The sequence below is a fragment of the Alligator sinensis genome, unplaced genomic scaffold (assembly GCF_000455745.1).
Source record: "Alligator sinensis unplaced genomic scaffold, ASM45574v1 scaffold61_2, whole genome shotgun sequence".
In the NCBI taxonomy this organism is placed as follows: Eukaryota; Metazoa; Chordata; order Crocodylia; family Alligatoridae; genus Alligator; species Alligator sinensis.
Genome location: NW_005842108.1, coordinates 908,228 through 922,596, shown reverse-complemented (window position 1 = coordinate 922,596; position 14,369 = coordinate 908,228). Strand labels below are relative to the sequence as shown.

The following is a 14,369-nucleotide window of genomic DNA, read 5'->3' as shown; positions in this document are numbered from 1 at the left end:
CGACGCTCTGTTTCTGTTTCTGTTTCCCCAGTCATAGAAAAGCATTTGGAAAAGTTTCAGGTAAATTAATGAGTAAACAAGCTGTGCTTTGGGAATGGGTGATGTAGACACAACCTTCTTGGTAACAGAATTGCAAGGAAGCTGCTGTAGGTCTCAGCTTTGTAGCAAGAGGGAATTTCCTATGAGTTATTTTTCCAGTGATGATTCTAGGACTTGTAAAGAGATGCAAAAGAGACCAGCTATTTTATTGTGTTCTAGTACTGCAGTAGCAATGTGCTTCAATGTCTATGTTACTATAGAGATCTAGAACAGCCATAAAGCAGTAAGATGTGTCAATATAAACAGGCTACCACATATAGCGCTAATTGAGCCCATTGTTGATAGTTTTAGCTGGTAGATGGAGCATCGGGTATGGTTAGACGAGTGATTCTCAACCAGGGTGCTGCAGGAACCTTTTAAGAGTGCCGTGTGATGTTAACACTGTTATGTGTGCAGTGGAGTAGTGTTGATCTATTTCTGCTGAGATCTTGACCAACTGTTATTTATAATAAGGAATTTATGACAGAGGGGCTAAAGAGGCCACATCTTCCTCCTGAATAAAGGAGTCTGACACAATAAGGTTCAGACCTTCCATTGATTTTTTTTTTCAGTGGCGGACCTAGAACATAGTAGAAAATACAAAGATGAAAGCCAAGTTGATAGCAATATCTTCATCTGTACCAACATTTTTATTATGTATATCTATCAGTGATTTATGTTTAATACCTGACATACTGCAATTTTTAAATTTTATTTTAATTTTTTTTTTCTCACCAGGCTTATTTTGGAATTTCTACAAGGACCATCCTGCTCACAGGAATTCAAGAGGTTGAGGAAGATGAGGAAAGCACACAGGACATCATTGAGATACATTTTCAAAAGCCAAGCAACGGAGGCGGGGAAATTGAGAATATCAAATATGTATCAAACCAAACCAAACAAGCCTATTTTGAGGAGGATGTTGAGAAAGTTGCATGAAGTACAGCAAATGGACCCTTAACCTTTGCCAGACGCTTCATATTATCAGGGAGACATTTTGCAGAAATATAGCTTTTATAACAATTATGCTTTCTTTTGATCTTGAGAGCAGAACTCTCTGATACTCAGCGAACCAGGTTTGCAGAGGTTCTTTGCATGTGCCAAGAAAATAATTCACACATGGCTGAGATACTCATAACAAAACTCATCTGAAACCTTAGAGTTTGTCTTGTATACATGATTCTGTCAAAACCATAAATCTTATAAACGTTTCAAACCTGAGCCTAGACTACCTTCTGCAAATCTGACCTGAGCTTCAGATTGGTAACAAAAGCCCAGATGAGGTAGATTCCCCCTGACTTTGTCAGGAAAGCTTTGCACAGCTCTGCAGAAAAGTGCCTTTAGGTTTATATGCTTGTTTTAAATAGCTACAGGGGATAGGTCAGTTGACTCCCATCCTGATGAGGGTCTTGGGTGCTCCCATAGTCCAAACTATTATTTTGTAATTGCATAAGATTTTTGTATCACATGACGGCAATTAAGAAAGTAAAATACTACAAACATGTTTATTATCTGGAAGGAAGGAGAATATACAGAAATGGCACCAGTTTATTCAACATGTTGGCACCTTTCTGGGCTATATTATGCTGTAGGGAACAGTAACAGAGCTGATTTGGTCTGCTTTTGACCCTTTTGAAATGCCGTTACCTCTTCTAGGACCTGATCAAACTCTGAACTCTTAGCTAATATCAGTTCTGCATCCTCTGCCTCCTCTGTTTGAAGGCTGTATTGGTTTTTTGACAGGTCTTTTCCATGAATATTTGTATTGACAATTGTGCTATTCTTTGATAATGCTCATTATGCTGCCTAATTTAAAAATACCCATATGCTAGCTAAGAATGTGACCTGGGGATCATTTATTTTATGACTACATTGAAACAATCAACTTGTGAGCATCACTGATGGATTTTAGTCTGCATGATCTGTGCTAAACTACCACCTTCACAATGGAGGGTGTATGGAGAAGGTTAATTGGGGGTCACATGGAGAGCAGGACAAATTATGTCCTTGGTATTCTTGAACTAGAGACAAAAATATCTGCCATATGAGCAATTAGCTTTAACCCATGAGCCACAATAAAATCACACTCCAGTTCAAAACAAAAGACTGCAGTATGTTATATAGGGAAAGGTGGATAAAAGCACAGTTCAGATATAAGCAGCACATTGGCAGGAAACTGATTTTTTTTGGTTGTAAAGCATGCAGCAATGGACATCTAACTCCATTTAACGTAGTCAATTTCATGAAATTCTTGAATATGATTTACTTTCTTGGTTTAAAGGACCTTACTGTGCAAATGCAATTTTGTGCTGTACTCGTGTAGGAAAGGTATTAACAATATAGTCTAACTATTGTAATTTTAATCACATTTAGGTTGAACATTCATAACACATTAAATATCAAACTATATCTAGAAAACAAAAAAGACGGGTATTGCTGATATTGATTTGCAACTGCTGTGTAAGGAAATTTGTGTGCTTACAGCTCCACTTACTGTTTGGTGCCTGCAAAGCGCTTGTATTGATTATACTAGCAACAAACATGAAGTGAATATTAAATAAAGTTATATGAATATGGAATGACTAGGGGAGGCCTGTATGCTTTGCCTACAACCTTGAAAAATGTAACGCTATTCAGATCAGGTGCCCTAAACTGCAAAGAAAAAAATGCATGAAGAGAGTAACTCTTGATATTTACACTAGATCTCACTGATAAGAGTTGAGAGAGAAATCCTTAGAGAATAAGATTTAAATAGAAGGTCTAATAAAGCTTATTGCTAGTGGGGCTAGTGAAAAACTGCCTAACATAAAACTCAGGTGATTTTTTTTTTTGAGTAATCTTAGGAATCATGGTATTTGTGAATTTCTCATTTTGTACTTAATCTGCTGAATATTGTTTTAAAGTATGAAACAGTAAAGATTCCATATAAAGATTATTGTTTTAATATAATAAAATGTTGCTATTTCTTTGCATTAGATACAGTTTCTGCCTATAACATAAAATCATACATGGGTAATAAATTCCACACTTTGACAACATATTGGTAAAAGCATTGTTCCTACATTTTCCCCTATGTGATACAATAGAGTTAGAATTTATATTCTCTGGGCTGAAGTGTGTGGGAGAGAACACATGTTCAAAATTCCTTTGAGGAAGCTCTTGCTAGAGTGATAGTCTTATCTTGCATCTTTGGGACACATCTACACTCCACATCCCTGATCCTGATCGGTAGGTTTTGAGTCAAGTCTCATACCTTGGCTTGCTCTGCTGCTGCTCAGCCACTGTGACTGAAGGTTTGGGTGAGGAGGCTCCTGATACTCTTACACCTTTCCTTACCTATGTAGACCTAGGTAGAGTTTGGCCCAGAAAAGGAGGAGAATTGTGAGCAAAGAAACTTATCTTCTATTTGAATACTAAGGGGAATGGATCTTTGGATACATTCTTGGTAAATAAACAGGAATTGATCAAAGAAGTACCAGGCTCTGCTATCTGTTTCTCTTCCTGATGGGAAAAAAGAGCCTCAAGAATGGCTCAATGCTTGGATTAAAAAAGTTAAAAACTCTAAAATCCTTGGGCACATTTACTCTGTCAGTGGGGGCCAGCCTTTTTGGCAGGCATGCTACAAATTGGCCCCAGAGCCTTCACAATTGCCACTCTGATTCTTTGCCCAATCTGTTGCTCTGCTTTCTGCCTTGTCTGCCACTAGGATCCCTGCTCTCTCTCTCTACTGGGCTGCATGCCATATGCAGAGGCTGCCTGTGCCACTTGTGGCATGTGCGCTGCAGGTCGCTGTAGGTCCTTGATCTGTGTGGAAGGTAAGGAGCCCAGGGCTGTCTTGGAGATGATGTGGTGTAGCTCATTGTTCTTGGCCACACTCTTAGATAAGTTGTTTGTGAATAGGGTACTGATTCTCTCATCCATGGCTGCCCTTAAGTAGTTTTCCAGGACTCCACATAGATGTGTTTAAAGTATTATGGATTGGGGATTACTACAGCACAAAAATCTAATACTATAGTTTGCTATCTTTTTAGTTTGATTGCAGCAAAACCTAGTAGAAATCTGAACAGGAGAGGGCACCCTAATCCATCTCTATCCGTGTCACCCATACCATAAAAGCAGGACCACCTTCATACTGCTTTCCTAGAATGTGACACATTCCCATCAAACCCGATGGTACAGCTGATTCCACAATTCAATAATAACAATACAAGGGAAATATTAACTCCCATCTTCCATTGAAAAGTGCTTTGAGATCTAAAGATGAAAAGCCTTCCATGAGCTTTTGGTATCGCAAACTGAGAAAACTGCTTGAGGCCTCTGCATTTAGCAACTGAACTGGGAGGCTGAATCATCTCCAAAACAATCGGATATGTGCTATGGTGCTAATTTGTGCTATGAGGCTAAATCTATTTCTCCATCTCTACCAGGGCCTATCGCACTCTGCAACAAACAGGGTCGAGTGGAAGTAAACTCAGACCTGAGTTTCTAAATGATCACTTTGGATCTTGTTGCACGTTGCACTTTGAACATTTGACCTGGTCATCGGTGTCACTGCTGGCTCCAGTTCGGTGCAGTCACACCTTTAAAACCTTGGACTGTCCCCCGCCCGCACAGCGGTGACTTGCCCTGGAGGGGAGGGCTGGCAAGCAGGGGTCTGACTAGCAGCTGCAGCGACGAGCTGTCAAGGGCTTTGCTCCAGGTAGGGGCAGGCGCGAGACGGGCTGCGGGGTGGGAACATGAAGCTGGGAGGGGGAGAGTTAACGGGTCGGGAGTGGGTAATGAAATGCGAGGTGGAAAGGGCATGGCGGTGTGAGGAAGGCGCTGAAAAGAAGCCTGCCGCTGGGGGTAGAATGACGGAAAAAGCATTTACAAAGAACTCAGGAGGAAGCCAACCAAGGTAATGTTTGAAGCGCTGGGACGGCGGCGCGGGCCGCGCTCGCTAGGGCGCCTGGGAGCAGGGAAGGCGGGCACCCAGCGCGGCCCGCCCTCGCCCTAGCTCCGGGGCCGGGCCGGGCCGGGGCTGCGGGGAAACGGAAGCAGCTCCGGGCACAGACATGGCAAGTGACTGCTCTCGCGCGGGGCCTTCGTGCGCGGCCGGCCGGGCCCGGCCGGGCTGGGCCGGGGGCTGGAAAGGGGCTGGTTGGAACAATGGGCCGCGGCCGCAGGGGAGAGACCGAGCTGGTGATCCTCATCCCTTTTGGCCCCGGGGCACCTGCCTCCCTGGCCCTGGCCCTCACTGCGCCGGGCCGGGCCGGGCCGGGAAAACCTGCGGTGTTGCAGCGCGGGCTCAGCTCCTTGCAAAGGGGGGCATCCGAGTAGGGACAGGGTTGTCTCCTGGGGCAGCCTGCCAAGGAGCTGGCGGAGCCGGCACCGCCGTGGGGAGCCCGTGAACGAAGCACATGCGACGTGCGCCAGCTTTCCCGAGCTGGGCTCGCTTCGGCCCGCGTCTCTGCAAACGCTGCGGCTCCAAAGGCGGCAGAAGCCCTGTCCTCGGGCCGAGGGCTGCACACTTAGCAGATAACCCTGGCTTTTTTTTTTTTGTGCCAAGACAACTAAGGACCGGATCCTGCAATAATATCCAAGTCCGTGCATCTACACAGAGCTCCCTTGACTCTACCAGGCTGTAGGGGCCTGCGTGCATGGATCCAGTTGTAGCCTTAATCATCCAGCTTGTGAGATAAGACAATGCTATTGTTATAAAACAATGACAGTCCATCTTCAGCCCAGGGGGCCTTGTGCAGTGCATTGGGCTCCCCACAGGTCCAGAAATATGGTGGTGAAGGAGTGGAAACAGTTAATGCTGCTTTCCAGACAGAGGGGGAACTTTGTGAGCTGAATAATGTGGCCCAGCATGACAGATCGCTCCAGTGCACAGGGTAGGGCCAGTGTGTGGGGTTAGGCTGCAGCTGGACCTGGCACATAGGATCGGGTCAGCACATGGGTTCTCTCCATAGCCAGATCTGGCCTGTGGGCCCAGGCCAACTCACCGGATTGCAGCTTGCAGACTGACCCTGCACATCGACCCCACACTTGATCCGTCTCACGGGCTGACCTTGCCTGCAGGATCTGGCCTGTGGTCTGAGCCCCTTCCCCCCCACAGATCCAGGCTACAGGCCTGGAAAGTTGAATAATACTATTATAGATTCAGTGTTTGGTTTTTTGCCTTGAAGATACAAGTCTCAGAATCATTGAAAATTAGGGTTGAAAGAGACCTCAGGAGGTCATCTAGTCCAACCCCCCGCTCAAAGCAGGACCATCCCCAACTAGATCATCCTAGCCAAGGCTCTATCTAGCCGGGTCTTAAAAATCTTAAAGGATGGAAAGTCCACAACTTCTCTGGGTAACTTGTTCCAGCATTTTACTATCCTCCTAATGGGAAAGTTTTTCCTAATATCTAAAGTAAATTTCCCTTGCTGCAACTTGAGACAATTGCTCCTTGTTTTGTCATCTGCCACCACTGAGGATAGTCTAGCTCCAATGCAAGTCTTAATATATAGGGGCAGGTTTTCTGTAAACTGGTGCAACTTCAGTGAAGCCAACTTACATTAGCACAGGGGCGGGCAATTATTTTGGGCAGAGGGCCGCTTACTGAATTTTGGCAAGCCATCAAAGGTCACATGACAGGCAGCCCAGGGCAGATAAATATTAATTTACTAAATTTTTTAGGGACCCTGCAGGCCAGATAGAATGGCCTGGCGGGCTGCATCTGGCCCCCGGGCCGCATTTTGCCCACTCCTGCACTAGCAGGTATTCGACTTTTATTTTCCATCAATTCTTTTGTTATGTCTTGGCATTTCTGTAACAGCGAGAGTCTAAATGTTATGACAGTAATCTTTTCCATTCACAGGTCTCTGAACTCTGTCAACATATGATACAGCATCTTTGTCTGGCATATGTAAAAAACCAAAAGCATTAAATAATATCAACGCCATAATGAATAAATGAAAGGGCATCTTACTTTGAAAAGACAATTCTTAAATCTTTAATTGAGAGTGTGTAATATTCAAATATCACAGCACTCCATGGTATTTATTTTTCAATCATCATATGCGTGCAACTTACTAAGTGTATCACTTAGAATTTTTATGTAATAGCAATGTAAATGACTGGAATGCAAATGTGGATCTTGTTCTCTAAAATAAGCATTGGTGTTCACAGGTGTTAGCATTATAACATTAGGGAGGCATAGGTTCAGTCTCTTAATACTATTGTGTAGAAAAGTAAAGTGAAATTTTAACTCTTGGAAACATTAATAGATTAGTCCACCCCCAGGCCTCCTTTTCAGGTAGATGATTTAGTATATTTACCTGAATAAGTCACATTTCTGAGGCCTACATGTTAAGAAGTGGATTTTGTGACTTGCCCAGGGCTGCAGGTGGAGTCACTGTCAACTTTGAACCGGAATTTGGGAGTTATTCTTCTCTATTCACATTTTGCTCTGCCAAGCATCAGGCACCTTTACAAAATGTGCTTCTCCCTGGCGACTGAGGGAACTTGACTGCGTGGTGCCCACCGGTGCTGAGACAGTGGCGTTCTCTGGGGCTCCAAATGCGTCTGGTGCTGCTGTTCACCTGGACGGCCACCCAGTGCACCCAGGCTGGCAGCACAGGCTTCATGGGAAGCGCGGCTGTGGGTAGGAGCCTTGAGTGAGGAGGTGATGTGCATGGGAATAAGGTGGTCGCCGCCTTGGTCATCAAAGGCTGGAGCAAGCAGGAAGCGCGCGCGCGCGCGTGTGTGTGTGTGTGTGTGTGTGTGTATTATAAATGCAAAACAAACAAACAAAAAGATCTATTTCTAAAGAAAATCTTTATCAGTGCATCCCTAGTGGCAACTAGTTCTACTCATAGCTGTATGCCAGTGGTGGGCAAAATACAGCCCACAGGCCACATCTGGCCTGCCAGGCCATTCTATCTGGCCCACAGGGCCCCTAAAAATTTTAGAAAATTACTTTTTATCTGCCCCTGGTTACCTGTCAAAGATGACAGGTGGCAGTGGCAGCAGCACCCAGCAGCTGAGCAGTAAGGCTCTCATGGCTCCACTCTGCCCCCAACCTCCTCCCACCTCTAGCCCCCAACTGGAAGCCTCTGCGACTCTGGCCTGGCAACCCTTTGGCTGTTCCATGCCTTCCCTCCGTCCAAGTGTAAGGTCAGATAAGATTGGACACAGGGATGAGGGAAACCACTGCAATCTGGCCAGCAGTCGGGAACTGCTTGGTGCTTGCTGGGCCAGGCTGGAGCCAGAGAGGGAAGTGGAGGGGCGGAAAGAAGGGGGAGTTGTGGGGGGCCAGCAGGAAGCAACAGCGGTGGGGGAAGTAGCGGGGGGGCTATGGGAAGCGACAGTGCGGGGCTGTGGGAAGTGACACATTTGGAGCCCCAGAGAATGCCACTGTTTCAGCACCGGCCAAGTTCCCGCAGTCGCTGGGGAGAAGTGGGTTTTGCAAAGGTCGCTGTGGGAAGTGGCAGTGGTATGGGGAGCGGGGGGGGCAGCAGAAAGTGGCAGTGGCGATGGCAGCAGGCGGGCCTGTGGAAAGTGGTGGTGGCATGGGGAGTGGTGGTGGTGGAAGCTGGAAGTAGCTGCAGCAGTGGTGGGTGGGCATGCGGGAGGAAAAGCAGGGGAACAGCAGGGGAGTGATGGTAGCGGGTGGGAGCATGGAGCCTGTACTGGTGCCCTGGGGCCAGTGGGGACCGAGGGTGGTTGGCAGGAGCGTGGAGCCTGGGCACGGGGTCTGCTTGGCTGCATCGTTTGAGGCTCGCATGTAGTCCATGAGAGCGGCACGTGATGGAGCTGGCGACTTGGCCCCTGTCTCTCTCTGTCTCCCCACCACTACACCCACCATAACCCCACACCCTCCCACAGCCTCCACCTCAGCCACACAGTCCACACCCATCCACACTCACCCACCATACTCACACCCCTCCCACACACCCACTCCCCAGCCCCCCCCACATACACCCCTTACCACCCACACAATATACAGTAGGGCTCTATTTTGAACTATTATGCAATCACTTCTAGATACACTTTGCAAGCACATAAATCAGTACAAAAACATTCTTCAATACCATTAAAATAAGTTATAGTAGATGTTTTATTTTTTTGTATATGATTTGGGGTTTTTTTCTGGTTTGAAGCCGGTAGCACCCTCCCTCCCAAAAGGAGTACTTTTGTGGCAAGGGGAAGGACTTCCAGGGGTTAGGGGGCAGGACTGCTGTCCCCAATATGGCAACCAGGGGCGGGGCTACCCATGTAGCTCTTGACAGTTCACCAAAACTTGGTAAGTGGCCCTTCAGCTAAAATAATTGCCCACCCCTGCTTTATGCATTGATTACAAATCTAGGGGTTGCTTCAGGAATCCACCTGTTAAGGGTCTGTAAGGAACTGTGGCAACTGAGTGCTTATCTGTGTGTTTTCCCCACTCCTACCCATCCTCCGTGCTGAAGGCTGCGTGCAGGGTGACTGTGGAGCTGGTTCTGGCATCTCTGTGCCTGCATGGGACTCCCTCGAGTGGGGGAAACGGTCCCCCTCCATTCTCTGTGTGATACATGGATGATGCAGAGTTATGCATATTTGAAGGTGAAGGAGAAATCTGTTTATGCTGGGGAAATTGCCTTTATGTAAAAGCTGCCAGCTCTTCAGATTAGAAGCTTGATAAAAAAAAATAGGCTTTGTGTTTTTTCAAATTAAAATTTGTAGAGTGTACCACTGTACTGTTTAATTGAATTTGTCTCCTCACTCCCTTTGGAAATAAGGAGACTGGAAATAATAGACATAGCTCGAAATCCACATCAATGAAAAATTATCCTCCTGCAGCATGCTTTGCAGGCTTTCTAGCTGCTGCACCAGCTGGACTACCTTCTGCAGTGCAGATCCAGGAGAAGGCTCTGACAAGCAGCATGAAGAATTTAAGGAAAAACTGACTTTGCTTGCAACCACTCAGAAATTATTGAGAATATTGTTTTTACAAGTGCCTCCATATAGACCTGCTAAAATTATATTTTCTTCTGCAAGTCAATGAACTGTTGCAAACCTCAGTCAGTCTATAAACACTTTACAGTAATTCTGTTACAGTATTCCAGTAAAATACTACTATTTGTTTTTCTGTGATGAATGTGGAAGGAGACTGATTTTCTCAACAGATGGCACGTCTACACCTGCCCCTACAGCACCGTTGTTACTGCGCTGTCAGTTAGTCCTTAGCGACACTGTACCAAGGGAGTGTCGTGCTTGTGGTGTCATGGTTTTTGCCTGCCGGTGCTACGTTACCGTAGCGTGTTACTACAGAGGTGTAGCGTCTTGTGTAGACGCGCCCAGAATGTAACAGAAAATCCTGTGACATGCATTTTCTGTTTACAGAATGGGGAGTTTGTGAGGTGTCCCAAGCAAAGTAACTACATATACACTAGATTCACATCAGAACAGAGATGACCAGAACTGTACCAGGCTGTCCCTCCAAAACAGACTCAAGGCATTTCTTGGAACATGCCAGCTCTTAGCTTTCACTGTTATTTAACTATGGAAAAGTAGTAGAGCAACTATGGCAAAGAAATCAGAAGGACTACAACAGGTCAGAATTTTTTTGACGTTGTGGATTCCTGTTGGAAATCTTTGGGTTTAACTTTGTGAATCCTGTGTAGGTGTTTGAACATCTAACAGTGCTTATATTGTGTCACACCCTGCATCACCCTTAAAAGGAATCTTGCAGCACCCTGATTGAGAATTACAGATCTGACAGAAGAGGGAAATGGGATAAAAGGATCCTGGTCCTCCTGAACTCAGATGAAGTTGGATTTGGTCCCCTAAAATTGAAATCAGTTCTGTTTCTACTGAACAATAAATAGAATAAAAATATTTTCTAATTCAGTTCAAACTGCCAATACCAGAATGAAAAGCTAGAGCATAAATATTTGTATTAATATCACACCAAGTACTCCTCATTTTAGGAGCAACTTAAGTTTAAACATTTGATTCTCATGTATATTATCCTAGCAAGACAAAGGGTGTTGAAGTGGGTGGAAATTATGTTCTTGTTGACTTGAGGCCTCTTACGCTGCCACAATGGTAAAGAGAACTTTGTGTAAATGAGAAGTAAGCCTGAGGTTTTGTGGAAAGTACTATGATTTTTTTGGAGAGAATCAAAAGCTGATTCAGAAGTCCTCTTCTTGTGGGAACTTGTATGTAGCAAGTCTTTATGTAGGAGAAAGGGGGTGAAATGGATAGCAGGGAGGGCTGGGGAGCCTCTCATAATGAGGTACCATCTAGAGGCCTAAGCCATTACTTGCATTTGCCATATGCTCTTGTCTTGGTATACAGGCTGCTGGAGAAGCTTCTAAATCAGAGAGAACAGTGATAGTCTCTGGTATTCCAGATGGCATTCTGAAAGATGAGGTCATGGCTGACATACTGATGATTCATTTCCAGCGGGCGAAGAATAGGGGTGGAGATGTGGAAGGCATAGTCTATCCGACAACAACAAAAGGAGTTGCATATATAACATTTGAAGATCAGAAAGGTATTTGTGTTCAAAAGACGTAATTATAACCATGCAGTAGAAGAATGAGGTTTAGAACATTAACCATAAAACATAACATTTTCAGTAAATTATTATTACTGGGATTTCATCTATGCAGGGATGTAATGTCCTTATTTTAATAACTCAGGTTTTAGGATTTCCTCCTACTCATTAAAAGCATGAATATGAACAGGCTTCTTGCAGAATTGTTGTGTGTTTTTTTAAGACTGGTAAAAGAATAAATCTATGCCTTATATAACAGACATGATTTTTATAGTCAAGCCTTGGGGAGTAAATCTCTGCCAATTAATGTTCTAAGGAGCTGGGCTGCTGTCTCTCTCTCTTCTGAACAATTTTGAGTAATGCATAAAATATCAGGCAGGAATAGTGAACATGAGGAAATGGCTAGGGAGAACACTGAGAGAGGGGAAGAAAAAGAGACCAAGACCTGTGAAGTATTCCAAGAATCAGACTGACAGTAAAATTTCATCCTTTGACTGCAAAACAACTGAGTTTGAATTTCCCTTTCAGTTACAGAGAATGTTCTCAAGAAAGGTGAACATCAACTAGAAGACAAGAGGCTGCCCAGACACTATCCTCTGAAAGTATCTCTTTACAGTGAAGATGTAAGTTTATCCATCACAGTGTCCTTTTTGCACATTCATTGATGTGGTGTTTTTATTGATTATTTTTCTTCTAATGTTTGTAGGTCTTCTCCTGTATCTCGTGTGTCCTTGATTTGTCCGGTTTTGGAGATAAATGTGTTTTAGAAGATCTGGTGCAAGAACTTCAAAAGAACATCACAGCTTTAAGTTTCAGTCCTTTACAGCCTAATGGGCAAATTTCTGTTCAAGGGTCATTCCCATCAATACAATCATTAAAAGACAATCTGTTGTTAAAAGCAAATTCCCTTTCAAAGACAGACAAGAAAGCAAAATGTATGTCGAGTCAAAGATCTAACAGCAAGACCCAGAAACATGGAGTATCTGTGGAGTCAAAGAATAATTTTATCCATAATGCAGATGGAGAAAAACAGGTTGTTCTTGACACTGATGTATACTACTACATGAAACACATTTTACATGAGGACAGTCTAGCAAAAAAGAGTGTTGTAAGTCGTGAGGTTACAGACGGTGAGATCACGATACTGTATCTTGAAAGGGTCAATGCTAGTTCTGATCCTAGCAAGTTAGAAAAAGCCAAAAAGAAAATTGAAGACTTGTCTGCAGAACTTCATAGCAAATTACGAAAAAAAAGATTCCATCTTGACAGAAGCAAACATGAAATGCAGATGTATCAGCATGCATGCAAGAGGGTGCAGTCCCAATACTCACAGGTCTTGGTTATTCCTTATGAGACTCACATAGATGTTATAGGAAGTTCTTCTGACGTTTTTGGGTTTGCACAAGAAATGAAAACAAAGGTAAAACATTACTTGCAGAAAACCCCCCAGGAGATGATAGTCAGATAGGTGCTGCAGGTAAGATATGCCAGGTGAGAGTTTCTAAAGAACAGTCTTGCAGAGGGAGTGGTGGAAGCCCTACTGTTTGGAATATTTTATAGAGTGTTTGGCACTTCAGAGAACTCTGCAAATTTTAATTAATTAGAGCTCCATCCTGCTCTCCATAGCTGTTCCATTATCCTTAATGACAATCCGTTATTCCACATAAGGATCTAAGAGGAATATTAGTACCTCTTTACACATTAATGCTAGAGAAGCCACACAACTGATAGCAGTGATGTGGAAGAGCTTGTACTCTGTGTTCAGTCCCACTGTGTGGGTACAGACACTGTCACAGTATTAAAGGCTGAACATTTGGTTTACAGCCCCAAATACAATTTAAAACAGGCAGCAGTGATCTCTTGCTACATCCATGAGCTTAAAGATGGAAGTTAGTTTAGGTGATGAACAGGTTGTCTTTGTTCTATCATCTCTACAGTAGTTACTTCTTGAGGAACTAGTAACTTATGTTGTTTACATAGGTTTATTGCAGTTATTTCAGAGTATTTTTATTCTAAGGTCTGGGACATACCTGCCTGGGCTTTGGAGTTATTTGTTAGGTTTGAAAGACTACCTGTGTTTCTGTTTCCAGCAAGTACAAGATTGTATGCTTCACATATTGATTATTTTCCTGACTGTATGTGGCATGGATATGACTTTTATATGGCATTAATTATTATTTGATAACCAGTCATTTTTCTTTTGTCTGGGGGCACATGGGCACACTTGACCTGTCTTGAGACATGGAGTACATTAGAGTAAGAGGGGTGATTATGTAAGGAGATACAAGACTTTTCCTTAGCATAAGAGACCAGTCATACACTATATAAAGGCAATCAAATGAGGGAGTAAGTGTTGAAAAAGGTACTTTATATTAGTGTATGTTTGTCCAAGCAGACAACTTCTAAAAGTGAGAACTGTCTCTTGCCTTCAGTATCTTTTTTGTAGGAGAAGCTCCTTGTAATTGAGACATACCCAAAAGAAAGAGCTTTTATAGATGGGGAAAAAAGCACAAACATTAGCTCCTAAGCCCTGAACTATGTTTCCCAGAACACGACAGGAATTTGGAGCCATCTTGTAGAAGGCTTTCCTCATTTTTCAGTGAATTCAGAGACCCTTCTGCAATCAAAAATGCATATTAGGTATTGGAGGGCAGGGGGAAGATCAACCTTATTTATGCAGAAGTGACACACATTTGGATCCTCAATGATTTGCAATAGCAGCTGCACAGCTCTTAAACTCAGTTTTTTTCTACAACTACTTCCAAATTTTAGAGTCCAA

General features: G+C 43.9%; 2 protein-coding genes across 4 annotated transcripts in view; both read left to right on the top strand.

The window, feature by feature from the left end:
* NMI (N-myc and STAT interactor) overlaps positions 1–3,116 on the top strand; it is a 9,152-nt gene extending 6,036 nt beyond the window's left edge. The window contains 3 exon segments of the mRNA XM_025205207.1: positions 1–2; positions 4–60; positions 817–3,116. The exon segment at positions 1–2 is cut by the window's left edge and continues 63 nt beyond it. Coding sequence (XP_025060992.1) covers positions 1–2; positions 4–60; positions 817–1,017 — 260 coding nt within the window. The 3' untranslated portion in view covers positions 1,018–3,116.
* A 1,717-nt stretch (positions 3,117–4,833) lies between these two features.
* Positions 4,834–13,775, top strand: RBM43 (RNA binding motif protein 43). Of its 3 annotated transcripts, XM_025205206.1 has the most exons (5): positions 4,866–4,975; positions 10,432–10,642; positions 11,389–11,587; positions 12,119–12,213; positions 12,297–13,775. In XM_025205206.1, the coding sequence occupies exons 2-5, from the start codon at positions 10,613–10,615 to the stop codon at positions 13,056–13,058; spliced, it is 1,086 nt and encodes a 361-aa protein (XP_025060991.1). In that variant the 5' UTR covers positions 4,866–4,975; positions 10,432–10,612; the 3' UTR covers positions 13,059–13,775. The 3 variants fall into 3 exon arrangements, with proteins under 3 accessions (XP_006024599.1, XP_025060991.1, XP_006024598.1); XM_006024537.3 differs by lacking the exon at positions 10,432–10,642 and having other exon boundaries at positions 4,834–4,975; XM_006024536.2 differs by lacking the exons at positions 4,866–4,975; positions 10,432–10,642 and adding an exon at positions 5,047–5,135.
* Positions 13,776–14,369: the final 594 nt, after the last annotated feature.